Source organism: Nyctereutes procyonoides, unplaced genomic scaffold (genome assembly GCF_905146905.1).
Source record: "Nyctereutes procyonoides isolate TBG_1078 unplaced genomic scaffold, NYPRO_anot_genome, whole genome shotgun sequence".
Taxonomy (NCBI): domain Eukaryota; kingdom Metazoa; phylum Chordata; class Mammalia; order Carnivora; family Canidae; genus Nyctereutes; species Nyctereutes procyonoides.
In genome coordinates this window covers 61,203,918-61,217,592 of record NW_026575135.1, presented here as the reverse complement: position 1 = coordinate 61,217,592, position 13,675 = coordinate 61,203,918, and the positions used below count along the sequence as shown (strand labels likewise).

Here is a 13,675-nt window from a genome sequence, read left to right as displayed (position 1 = left end):
TAATGTTTGTTTAGAGTATTTAGGTGCTCTGATATTGGCTGAATATATACTTATTATTGGTATATCCTCTTGATGAATTGACCTTTTTGTATTAATAATAACCTTTCTCTAATTAGTTTTTGACTTAAAGTCCATTTTGTCTGATAGAACTCTATACCCTGATCTCTTTAGGTTGACACTTGCATGAAATACCTTTTTCTATCCTTTTTTAACCTGGTTGTATCCTTAAAACTGAAGTGAGACTCTTGAAGGCAGCATATAGTTGGGTCTTTTTAAATTTTTTAAATCCATTCAGCCATTTTATGTCTTTTTATAGAATTTAATTCATTTACATTTGAATTACTGAGAAGTAAGGTCTGAAGATTACTATCTTGTTAGTTGTCTTTTGGCTGTTTGTGTAGTTTCCTTGTTCCTTTCTTCTTCATTTTCCTTTGTGATTCGATGGATTTCTGTAGTGATATGCTTTCATTTCTTTTTCCTTATCTTTTAAGTACTGCAGGGTTTTGCTTCACTTTGCCACAAAGCTTACATAGAACATCTTAAAACAGTGTTTTAAACTGGTAACTTGACTTTGATCATATACAAAAACCCTATCCCTTTTCTCCCCCATTTTGTTTCTGTCACAATTTACATCTTTTTGTACACTGTATCCATTAATTATGGTACCTATAATTATGTTTAGTACTTTTGTCTTTTAACCCTTATACTAGAATTACTTACACACCATTGCTACAATTTTAAAATATTGTGTTCCTGGCTATCTCTAGATGCCTCAGTAATGCTGAGCTCCCTAGAGATCCTTTGTGTGTGATTATTTTCAGCTCAACAGTGTTGCTATAGGTTCATAATTGGACTCTTGAGTCCTACCAGGGCTACTTTCACTCATGGTCTACTTGTTTTTGTGTTGGGGGATAAAGGCTGGGATCGCCTCCTCTACCATCTTCTTCTTTTCCGCCTTATTTAACTGGTTATGAACTTTCCATACAATATCGAAGAGATACTGAGAATAGACGTGGTTTTGTTCTTGATCTTAGAGAAAGTCTTCATCTTTTACCATGAAGTATATTAGCTGTAGGATTTTTGTAAATGTCCTTTATCAAGGTAAGGAAGTTCTCTTCTTAGTTTCCTGGGCTTTTTAAAATCGAGAATGAATACTAGACTCTGATAAATCCTTTTTCTCACTTTACGACCATTCTCACTTGTATCCCAAACTGCCTATTGCCATGTTTTATACAAAACTTTGGACTCCATGGATTTTAAGGCCATCTTAGATTCTTAGTTTGCCAAGCTCCTCTCCCCAACCACCTACTTTTCAGAGCACAGGCTTATAAACAGATTGTGTTGTTTCCATTCTTCTCCCATAGTTAGCCTCTGCTGTTTTGGTTTGACAAGTAGTTAAGCTGATTGGAGTTTATGGCTGAAAAGCATGTGTTTCAACAGGTTTGATAATACTCTTAGTATCAAAATACTCTCAATTTAAGATGAGTCTCTTGACATAATAAGCATTATTAGAGCTTTTATTAATAATCTTGTGATTGGAAACGTTTTGTTAACGTCGATGGTTAGGATGCAGAGTAATCACAGGAAAGGTAGAAGAGTGAATGTAGATAAGGGATGAGAAGAAAAATTCAGAAATGGGTCTTGTCCATTCTTTGCTGTTGATTTGTAAAGGGAAGAGAGGCCCAATGTCACCTATACAGTCCACTAATAATCATGAAGGATATAATATCAAAAATATAATAGGAAGAACAGTATGAGTGATTTATATACAACTATACAGAATTCTATACTAAACAAAGGAGTTTCAGTTTATATAAACATAATATAAAAATATATAAATATAGTCATGAATACCTCAATTCATCTGATCTCAGTAGAATGGGCAGAAATTCATCTGATTTCAGTAGAATGGGCAGATTATTCTCTCATTTGGTAGGAAGACACACCTGAAGGCCTTGCTCAGTATGTGCATATACCAGAGTAGCATTACAATGGCATGCATGAATGCGGCAAATTTCAAGTGGGCTTCAGTCAGCAACAGATGAGGCTGATATCTGCTATTCCTGCATATGTACACTGCTGGACTCACATCTTGTAGATCTGGACAGTGACACTGAGGTTCAAATGATAACATAAGAGGCAAAGGGTGATAGCAGAACGAGCTGACACCTTATAACCTTTAGCAAGGAAAAAGGTCGACCAAAAGACAAAACTGGGGTATGAACTATTTATTTATGATTTATTTATTTTTGAGCTCTTCTTTCTACTCTTTCTCCTTCTCTGTTCTTTTTTGTGGGTTTTAAAAAGAATCCTTTGAAGACATATTTTGAGTGTGATTCGTTCCTGGTAAACACACAGGCACACAGAGATAAGGGAGGTAGGTTGACAGCAGAGGGATTGATGGAAGGCCAACTGTGGGCTGGCAAATACAATTTTTATTGGCAAAAAGAGTCTATGGGCTAAATTACTTCTGAAGACTATTTATAAAACTATTTCTTCTTTCGTACCTTTATTTTCTTTGTGAAGATTTTACAAATTTGTTATCTAAATAAACATCTGTCAGTAACCAAGACAAGACCATCAATCTCATCTGCCAACAATGAAGTTAAGAAAGGAACTGAATTTTTTTTTCCTTGAGGCAATAGGTGAATACACCAGTCTGCAACACTAGCTCACTCATTTTCAACAGCATGACTAAAGGTAGGGGCTCAATATTTTGGCCTCAAGTTCCTGATCTGCCAGACTTTATTCAGAGCATCACATTTTGCTCAAAATGTGAACTGAACTCAAGTAATACAGTACCAGTCTTGCTTGACAATTGATGATTCTTTCAAGAAAACAGATGGAAATGTTAGCAACCAAATGTTGACTTTTCAGATTATAGAAAGAAGTCCTAGCAATGGGACTAGGTCTTTAATGCTTTAATCCTGTTCAGTTTATTCACAGAGAAGAGAATTTGCCGAAGAAGAGCTTAAAATACCACAAACCTACCAGGCACAGACTTTCTCAGTATTGGGTTGGCATTCACTAAAATTTACAATAATGTCAAAGCAAGATTTTGCAGTAATATTTCTTTTTCACTAGCCAAGTTTTAATATAAAATATTGAGGAAAACTCAGCATTCATCCAATGTATCTGCAGGCTTTCAGCTAGTTAACATGTTAATCAAGAAAAGGATTGTGCCGTCCAACTCTGAGATAGGTTATTTGGAAAAGAAAAAATATTTGTCTATGAATTTGTGGATGAAATGTTTCCAAGAAGAAATTATAAATGGACCTTATTTTAGTTCTGTCCTGTTATGAATGACAGGTTTAACATTCTTAGAAACCTTAAAAATATAATGACTACATCTTTAAAAGCCTCTAGGGATCCTTGTACATTAACGTATCAGTCAGTAAATTATTTATCTATAAATTAATCTTTCTAAACAGATTTCTACCCCCCTTTAATTTGAAAGCTAAACTTCTGAGTCTGAAAGCTAAACTTCTGAGTCTCCACTTCAGCAACTTTATATCTGAAGAGCCTACATCTGTAAAAACATTTCTAATGAAAACATGAAGACAACCCCCCAGAGAAGCAAATAAAATGAGATTTAAGTATATAGCAGCCTTTCTACAGTTACATTCCTAACAAGAGTGGATTCGAACTTGATGCCAAATTGAGGTTATGTAATACAATCAGTGAATACTCTGGCTCTTTGAGTTTTAGTGAAAAATTTAGGTGCTTACATGATTCTGTCTGAATTTCCCATTTATACCAAGTTAGAGGTGTTACATCTTGGTTTCCTGAGTCACAGAAGCTGGGGGAAGAGGAGAGGAAGGAAGAAGGGTGAGAAATGCTCTAGAGCAGGCAGCAGAAAAGGGAATGTTGCAAAGTCTGGGCCCTTAAGCCCCAGGTGCCATCCAGGTGTTACAGGTGCCAAAAAAACAAGTGTCAAAGATGGGTTTAGATTTTCACATACCGTATGGAAAATTATCCAACCAGACTTTACTCAGTACTCCCGCACAAATCACTTCATCACTGGGTAAGACCACCAACCAATAAGAAGACTATGAAGCCTAACTTAGGCAATTTGAAATCCATTGTGAAAAATTCTCTAACCAATTTATGTCCATGGTCTGGACTATCTCCTAAATGAAACACCAGTTGTTGTGGGTAGTTTTTTTTTTTTTTTGGGGGGGGGTGTTGTTTGTTTAAAGGACAAGGTCTTAATTTTATAAAAGATGGGTGTGTTACAGCAAGTTTCAATTCACCTCTAGAAGTCAGAATGAAAAAGTAGCCATTAATTTTCAGGAACTTTGGATTTTGTTAACAAAGGTGCAGCAAACATCTAACAAAGTGTCTGTTCTATTCCTACAGCCAGGGAATGAGAAGATAGGATCCTCCAGAATGGCTTGGCTGGCAACTCACATGCAGAAAACTGCCAGCATGAAAGCACTAGGTAGACAGACATGAAGTTTTGTTTTTTTTTAACTGTGGTAAAATACATGTACATAAAGTCTTAACCATCTTTAAGTGCCTAATTCAATTCACTGGCATTAAATATATTATAGGCAGGGCTGTGCAACCGTTCCCACTCTACCTAATCCAGAACATTTTCATCACAAACAAATTCTGTCCCCCCTCAGCACTCACTCGTTCTCAGTCTCAGCCCCAGCCCCTGGTAATCTGGACTCACTCTGTCTCACAGCATTTGAAGCACAGTTTTGAAAAGCATGACAGTGCAACAAAAAATAGTCCTCGACTTCAGCAGGACCTGGGACCGGAAGGTCAGAAGAGCCTGTTTTCCTAGCATCTCCATCACAGTTAATTTTTTATGTCTTTTGACTGGGAAACCATACAGAATCTTTCCTTATTTCTTCATGACTACAACAAGTACTCAGTGACTACATGTGGCAGGCATTATTTTAGTCCTGGCAGATGGCAGAAAATAAGCTGGACCTGTTGTCTGTCCTCACTGAGCATACTTTGTGGTTAACCATGCTTCTCATTATTGCAAAACTCGGCAAAACATGGGGGCAGCATGCACTTTGGATATGATGCCAGGGGCCTGACCCATGCCCGTATCAGTAAGTCATTGCCAGCACCATGGGATTGCTCAGGGCTGTTATAGCAGAACATTTTTCACCTTTTACAACGAGTGCTCATCCCTGCTTAGGAGGTAATTGATAGTAAGACTGGAGCTATCGTCTTAATAGATTGACATGTTATACCCTTATTTTAGCCTTCTGGATCTGTTACCACTTTATTCACCATCTGATAAAATATGTACCATAGGAACTGGTTATAGAAAATTACTTCAGGTTTTTTATTATTTCCAGTTTTAAATACTTCACTTACATAAATGCCCAGAATAGCCAAAGCCTAAGATAAAGAAAGTGGATTAGTGGTCGCCAGGAGCTAGGCAGAGGGGAGCATGGGGACTGACTTGCTAATCCCCATGGGGTTTCCTTTGGGGTTGATGAAAATGTTCTAGAATTATATCGTGGTGATGGCTGGACAATCATGAGAATATCCCTAAAAACCACAGAATTGTATCCTTTAAAAAAGTGAATTTTGTGGTTGTGAATTTTATCGATTAAAAAAAAAAAATCAGGGGATCCCTGGGTGGCTCAGCGGTTTGGCGCCTGCCTTTGGCCCAGGGCGCGATCCTGGAGTCCCGGGATCGAGTCCCACACCGGGCTCCCGGCATGGAGCCTGCTTCTCCCTCCTCCTGTGTCTCTGCGCCTCTCTGTCTCTCTCTATATCTATCATAAATAAATAAATAAATCTTTAAAAAAAATAAAAAATAAAAATTAAAAAAATTAAAAAAAAAATCAAGTCGGCTATTCCTTAAAGGTGGACCTAATGGTACAAGAGGCCAGGTTTTAAAATTCACCACACAGCTCACAGAAAACCATTTTTCAGACTGCGAGAGCAGGCAATGTGTACTGGGTACTGAGCAGTGACATTCAGGTTGGGCAGCAAAGTCACTGGTCAGACTGGACTGATGTCTGCCCCAATATGTCCTTGAAACCGACTCCAACTCCCACATCTGCAAGCGGGATAGAAATTACTGGGCTGCACAGGCAAAGGAAGTCTTCAGGTTTACAGATAAGGTACCCCGTCAACCAGGATAACCTGATAGATCCTTCCATGGGTGAGGGGGGGTGTGCCAGCCTCAGGCGAGAGACTGTCCGTGTCAAGGAGCCACAAACATCTGCGAGGTACGATACCTGTGAGGTACGAAACCTCATGGTGCGATAACCTGAGGAAAAGAGTAATGAGGAACCTGGCTCCCTAGGTGACAACCCTCCCTTCATTCATCTGTTGTGGCAACCCTCAACTCGCAAACACTCAGAGTAACTCGGAATACCCAGGATCCTTACACAGGACATGGCTGTTGCTGAAGGACTACCAGAAGGATTTAAAACTTCAGATGTACCCAACTGTCAAGCCTATAGAAATAGGGGCTACGGCAGCTCCTTAGAGCGGCTGGAAGTGCCAGTCACCTGCTGATTCTGCGGAGAAGCAGAAGTCACAGACTGCTCAGCTCACCGGGCGCAGGACTGTGACTTTTTATTTAAGTTACGGAGCAGGACATGGCCTGACAGAGGGGCAAATGAACCACACACCAGTCAGAAGAGTCCTTTCTGTTTCTCCGAATCCGAGGCCCCCTCTAGTGTTGGGAAACAGTCACACGGGGCACAAAAGCAGGTGAAGGGCCCAGTGCCATTTACTGCCCAGAGACCTCCAGAAGTTCATGCGGCAGGAGAATCAGCGAGAGAAAGGTCTAACCATAATTAATATTTCACATTCCTGCTGTAACTCATGTAGCCCTTAATCTCTCACTCAGTCATTTAGTTCTCTGTTATTTACTGCTGGGTTGTTTTAAGAAGGTTAATACTTTGTTATTAAGGAAACAAAACATATAATGCGTGCAGGGCTTTCCTTTCCTCCAAAAAATATACCTCTTTGAAAACAACAGAAAATTATGTTTCCAAACAGCCTATTCTGCTTTTTTGGAAACATGCTTTTTGGAAGTTCTTTGTGAGTGCTATATGTTTCCTAAAGTACATTTAAATTTATTATATTTGGGAATCAGAAGTTTTAAACTACATCTATCTTAAGACTCAGATAATCTGTGAATTTGCTAACAAACCCTGTAAAAGGAGATGGAAAGTGTCGCCCTGAGGGCAAATGCTGTGAAAACAATGCACAGGAATTCTAAGAAGTTTGTAGACACAGGGCAGGACAGAAATCCAATGACTTAATCTTGGGTACTTTAAAAGCCAATTGATTAAAATTAGGGGGAAAACAAAATAGTCATTTTTCTGCTCTTCTTTCTTAGAAGCCTTTGTGTCTGTCTGCCTGTTACATTACAAAGGGTCTGGGTTAACAACAAGCATTACTCGTATTGGAAAATAAAAAATCCATCTTTTCAAGAAAACAAAATAATACAATCTTGGAAAGAGATGGGCAGACAAGTACTTTTTTCAACTATGACGTTCATTTTCCTGAAAGGAGCACAATGAAAATATGGAAATTCAATGGGTGTTGAAACATGTTCACTCTGTATTAGCTTTATTTAAATTAATCCCTAGTTTATCATTCAGATCTTTCAGCTTCTCTGCATTGATCCTGCTTTCTGTTTTCAAACTTGTCACATGCAAATGTTATAAGTTAAAAACTCAGACTGTCTAAAGTAAGTGAAAAAAAAATTGTTTACAATTGGCCTTAACTTTTGAGATAGCTATATTCAAATGAATAGGACGCAGCATTTTTAAAGGGCAAAATATATTCTTTTGGCTCAACTTGAAAAATTATACAACTAGAAATTACTGCAGTCATTTCTCTAAGGACAAATCTCGTGAAAAGCTGTTTTGAAAGTTAGCCATGAAATTATAAATTATGAGAAACACTGAAGTCATTTAAAATGAGTGTATAAAATGCAATTACAAATAAAACCAGAGTGGGAGAGGTAGCATACAGTAAATAAAATCAAATAAATACTGTACAATAACATACAAAATTTTGCTTATAAAAAAATTGAAAATTGATTTTGAAACATCCATTTTCCCTTCTTTTGAGGGTTTTACAATGAAATTACAATTTAGGCCTGGAGTCTCTGTAAAGATTTTCCAAATGTTATTAATTACTGGCACTGTTTTTTGCCAAAACCTCTCTGATCTGTCGGTCTAATTCACTTATTATTCGATCCTCGTGATTATACACACCCGTCCTCATCAAAGTATCCCTTTCTTCTATGAGTCGAGTCAAATAATCATCCAAACCTTCTTCCAGGGCATTGCCACGTGGGCTGTCCATTTTTCCGCTTGCAATCTCTCTGGAATCCTGGTACTGTTTCTGTTCTTGCTGCCTTAACCTGAGAAGTCAAGAACAAATGCCACTCTAGCAGGCAACAAGTGGTGTTCTGGTTTTTGATTTTTTTAGTTAATACCATTTTAAAAAATGATTTAAGGGTAAATTATGCCTGTAGTATTATTTTTAGGAAGACCACAAAAGCCAGTCTTCTACTTGGCTAGCCAGAGTTAGCATGCTCATAAAAGACAGTTTTGAAAACAATACTTGTTTTTCTAATTGCAAAATATATAATAAAAACTGCAGTTCTAGCAATGTGTAAAACAGAAAATAAGAGTGTGATGATCTTGTCCAGAGATAAGCATTCGAAGTAATAATTTTCTGTATTTTTCAATTAAAAATGCACATGCATCTTAAATATTTTTCTAAAAAATTAGTGATAGGATATAGGCAAAGCTGGATACTACTTTTTTTCACTCACTGGTACAATGAATGTTTTCCTACATTTTTATGTGTCTTGTAAAGGGTGTCACAACATTCTTTCACTTGGATGTACCCTTATTTAACCATCCTTTATTGCTGGTCTTTAGGCTGTTAATAAATCCTTGTTTTTGTAGTTTTGAACAAAATTTTCTTAAGGCACTCAACAAATACCTATTTGTTCCAAACAGTGCTAGGTGTTTAGGATACTGCAGTGACTCAAGAAAACTCTATTACAAAGCTTACATCACTAAGTATTTATGGAAAGTGACATTGTTTCAACATGAACGCCCCTCTCAGAGGCATGTACATTTTAAGACTTTGTATGTTTGGGATGTCTCATCCAGGAGCCAGAGAACAGAAAGCAGCTACCACACTGGGATTTGGGTATTTCCAATCGAATACTGTTAATCACATGGCCTTATGAATGTTCAGCATACTTAGTGTACTTTCCTAGGTGATAGTAACACCAACTTGGGACAGTGGAGTACGTTTTAATCTAACTGAAAATGTACAATTAAGAGATAACTTCATACTCCTCTATGCAAGTGGCTACAAAAATGTTTTAATTTGCAACTACTCCTAAATTTATCTTTATAAATAAGAAGGATGAAGCAGTTGAGTCTAAGCCCCTGCTTCTGGATGGTCTTCAGAATAAGTATGCCAAGGAGGACCAAATCCACTTCTAAATTTCTGCAGAGTTGGGGAGAGGCAGAGGAGCCTGTGAGGAGAGTCCTGCTCTGACAAACAAGGAGGACTGGGCACCGGAAAGGGTATAGGACGGTTGATAGTATGGCACTTTGGTGTGTTCAGGTGACCCTCTCAGATTCCCCACAAAAGAACAGGAAACTGAATTACTGAGTCCAAGAAGGACCTCAAACACCTCCATCTGTTCTAAGACAAAAAGCCTAAGTGTCATAAAAGCACTGTGCTTTGGGACTGGGGTAGCAATCAAGTGGTTAAACAGGATAGTGGTACAAATTAGAGCAATCAGTATGGACTATCCCTCTACTTTAATTCTTACAGCTTTCTTGGAGAAAGAGGTCCGCTACGCAGACTAATAATATACAACATCAAACTATGTATGAAAAAGCCCAACCATGTTCTTGTTCATCTGTTTATGCATTTAGGATAAACAGAATTTTTACACAAGTGATAGATTATCCCTACTCTATATATACGACAGCAACATTTTAGAAGGCAAGGATCACGTTATTTATAACATCTTCCATGTCTACAGCACTCTGTGGACACCAATTATCTGCTGAATAAAAAGAGAAAGATAGCCAAAATTGAGCCCTGTAGATGGCACTTGACCTTTTCCAATGAATATTGGAAAAGACTAATATACTAATGTATATTAGTATTGTAAATACTGAAAAGACCTGATAGAATAAATGCAGGTGTCAAATGTAGGTGATACGGACTGAATTTTTGTACATAGTTAGTATGCTGAAGCTCTAACCCCTAATGTGATGGTATTTGGAGAAAAGGCCTTTGGGAGATGATGAGGTTTAGATAAAATCATAAGGGGACCTCATGATGGGATAGCAGTCTCATTAGAAGAGTCACAAAGGAGATTGCTCCCTCGCCCCACATTGTGGGAGCTATGGATAAGCCAGCAGGTCCTCATGGAATCTAACCATGCTGGCAGGTAGATCTAGAACTTGTAGCCTCTAGAACTATGAGAAAATTTCTGTTGTTGAAGCCACCTAATCTATGGTGATCAGTAGCCCAAGCTAAGACAGTAGTCTTAGCTGAAACAAAAATACTAGTGTCATGATAAACTCAGTTAAAAAGTCTTCCCCCAAATTCCCCTCCAAAAAGAACTTTTTACGCTGCTTGCTAATGATAGTTTTTCTGACATAAGATACTGCTGAAATTGTCACTAAGATGAACATGACATTACTGAGAACTACAGTGTTGACCAGTAATTAAAAATATAGCCATAGGAACACCTGGGTGGCTCAGCTGGTTAAGCATCTGATTGTTGGTTTTGCTTCAGGTCATGATCTCAGGGCTGTGAGATTAAGCCTCGTGTCATGCTCTGCACTCAATATGGAGTCTGCTTGAGAATCTCTCCCTTTCCCTCTCCCTCTGGGCCCTCCCCACTCTGACTCTTTCTCTAAAATACGTATTTTTTTTTAATTGCCATAAAATCATATTTGTACTCCGGCTCCATGACCTTGGTACTTAAATCTCTAATCAGCAGGTTCTTCGTCTCTAAATGGGATATCTTCCTCAAAAAAGTTGCTTTCAAGATAAAAAAAAAAAAAGAAAGCATTTATTATATAGTACCTGGCATACACTAAGGGCTGAATAAGTGTAATTTAGGATTAATATAAATAGGTTTTAAGTAATATTTTAGGTTATTAAAATTTCAGTATAATCAATTACTTTGAAATAGTAACAACAATCCTACAACAGTCACACAAAATAAAATTTAAAGTACATTATGAATAGGAATGAAAAAGCTAAACACAGCTACACTCATGGCAATAAATTGAGCGTAATGGTCTTCAGTGTAGATGTCTGATTCTGTCAGTGCACTGACTACACTAGGTACGTGACCTCCTTTATTCTTGATGGCCCTGACATCGAACCCGCCCCTGGACCAATGGCTGTGAGGTTCTCTTACTGAAACTTGTTTCTGTATAGAAAAAAGGGGGCCTTTTTTGGTTATCATACCTGTTTAATTCATTCCTTATATCCAACAACTCTTGTCTCTCGGTTTTCACCGTATCTTTTTCCTCTGCAGCCAGGTAACGTAGTCTCATCTGTTCCAATTCTTCCTGCTGTTTTTTGAGACGAGCCATTTGACTTTCTTGTTCCCGCTTGAAAGAAAGAAACAAGCCAGAACTCTGATGTTTTAGTGGTAAATCTACTTTGCAGGACCTGGACTTGCGATCATAATCCTATTAGACAGTACCTATCATGATGCAGCCTCGCGCTGTACTTCTGAGTCACACACTACCTTGAAAAGCCAAGGTTCTCCTGAAAAGTTGTGTTGTCTTGTAAGCTACAATGATCCAGGCCCAGTCAGTGAAGGTTAGCTAAATACTATAAGGTAACAGAACGTGAAGGCAGGAAAATGAGTTGCCACAAGGACCAGTGGTAAAAACACGTAAGAAATGGTTAATTATACAAAGATATACCATGAAAAATGGAATTATCTGTCTTCACCTGGTCACTAATTCTACTTCCACCTTTGGTAATAATATGCCTTTCTCCTTTTTTCCCTAAGTTTACACAAGAATCTCGACACATATGATAAAATTTCTTTAAAAAACAAATGTGCAACCTTCTACAATATGGATATTCGATGATTTATTCAACTGGTCTCTCAATAGCAGACTTTTGGTACTACAAGCAACACTGTGGTAAAACATCCTATCATCTAACAGAGTTAGCTCATGGTTCTTTGAACATATTTCTTAAGGGACAGGTGCTTTTCTTTCTTTCGGACACAACTCCCATAGGGAAGAGTTAGTAGGTATATGTCGTTCTCTTTTTCCAACATAAACATTTTCTGAATAATGGTAAAATGCCAGATGACAAATGTCCATTGTGCTAACATTTTACAAAGCAAACTACTCCATGCAGATCAAGAAACAGAAGGTTATCAGAACCCCAGAAATCCCTCTGTGCTTCCTCCCAGCCACTAACCACTCATCCTCTCCTTAAGGTAACTACTACCCTAATTTCTAATACCACAAATAAATTTTGACTGCTTGAATTTCATAGCAATGGAATTGTATGTATTACTTTGTGTTTGGCTTCTTCGAGTTAGTAACATTGATTTTGTATTTGGTATAGTTGAGGACTGCCGTTACTACACAGTCTTATATTGGATGAATATGTAATCTATTCATTCCACTGTTAAGGGATGTTTGGTTAGTTCGTAGTTTTGTTCTCTAATGCTGATGTGAACATTACTGGACATGTCTATGAGCCCATGTTTGTATGCCTTTCTATTGGGCATGTACCTAGGATTCAATCAGAAGGGCCCTAGGGGAGGAGAATTTCAGTTTTAGTAAGTACTGTCAAATAGTTTTCAAAGTAGTAGTACTCATTTATACTTCTCTGTGAGCACTCTAATGCTCTGTATTTTTACCAGCACTTGGTAATATAACTTTTTTTTTTTTTGCCATTTAAACCATTCTGATAGGTTATGCGGTGGTATCTCACTGTAAATTTATTTTGCACCTTTTTCAAAACCTAATTAGGTTGAACATGGTTTAATATTTTTAATGGCACTCTTTTGTAAAGTTCCTGTTCAACCATGTGGCACTTGGCTCTATTTGGCTATGTGTTTTTCCTTACTGCTATATTCATAGTTCTTTATACATATAGGAGTAAGTCTTTTGTTGGTTGAATTTCAAATATTTTCTACTAGTTTGGTCTTGTCTTTTCATTCCTGTAAGGATATTTGACTTAATTTTAACATAGTCCAAATTTATCATTTTTTTTTAAGATTTTATTTATTTATTCATGAGAGACAGAGAGAGAAGCAGACTCCTCACAGGGAGCCCGATGCAGGACTCCCAGACCTTGAGATCACGCCCTGAGCTAAGGCAGAAGCTCAACCAATACGCCACCCAGGGGTCCTTTATCTATTCTTTTTTGGCTAGTGCCTTTTATGTACAATTTAAGGAAATTTTTGCCTGCCTCAGTCTTGAAGCAACTCTTGTATGAAGATGTTCTTTTATACCATCTTGAAGGTTCAAGATCAATTCATATGTAGTTGGTTTTAAGTATGTGTGAGATCAAGTTTCTTTTATCCCCCCCCCCCCCCCATATAGAGCTCCAACTGACATGGCAACATTACTAAAAAAATATCTCCTACTGCTTGGCAGTTAACACCATTCACACACTTTTGTCCATATATATATAT

The 13,675-nt window shown here is 37.7% G+C and overlaps 1 protein-coding gene across 7 annotated transcripts in view; it reads right to left on the bottom strand.

The window, feature by feature from the left end:
• CEP120 (centrosomal protein 120) overlaps positions 1-13,675 on the bottom strand; it is a 168,237-nt gene that overhangs the window by 41,325 nt on the left and 113,237 nt on the right. For 6 of the 7 annotated variants that reach the window (XM_055302045.1, XM_055302043.1, XM_055302046.1 and 3 more), the window contains 2 exons: positions 11,470-11,615; positions 1,502-8,365 (listed from right to left, as the gene is read on the bottom strand). The exons of the other annotated variant lie outside the window; for it this stretch is intronic. In XM_055302045.1, the coding sequence (XP_055158020.1) occupies positions 8,131-8,365; positions 11,470-11,615 (381 nt within the window). In that variant the 3' untranslated portion in view covers positions 1,502-8,130. Of the gene's footprint in view, positions 1-1,501; positions 8,366-11,469; positions 11,616-13,675 lie in introns of those variants that run through there. 7 annotated transcript variants of the gene reach the window in all.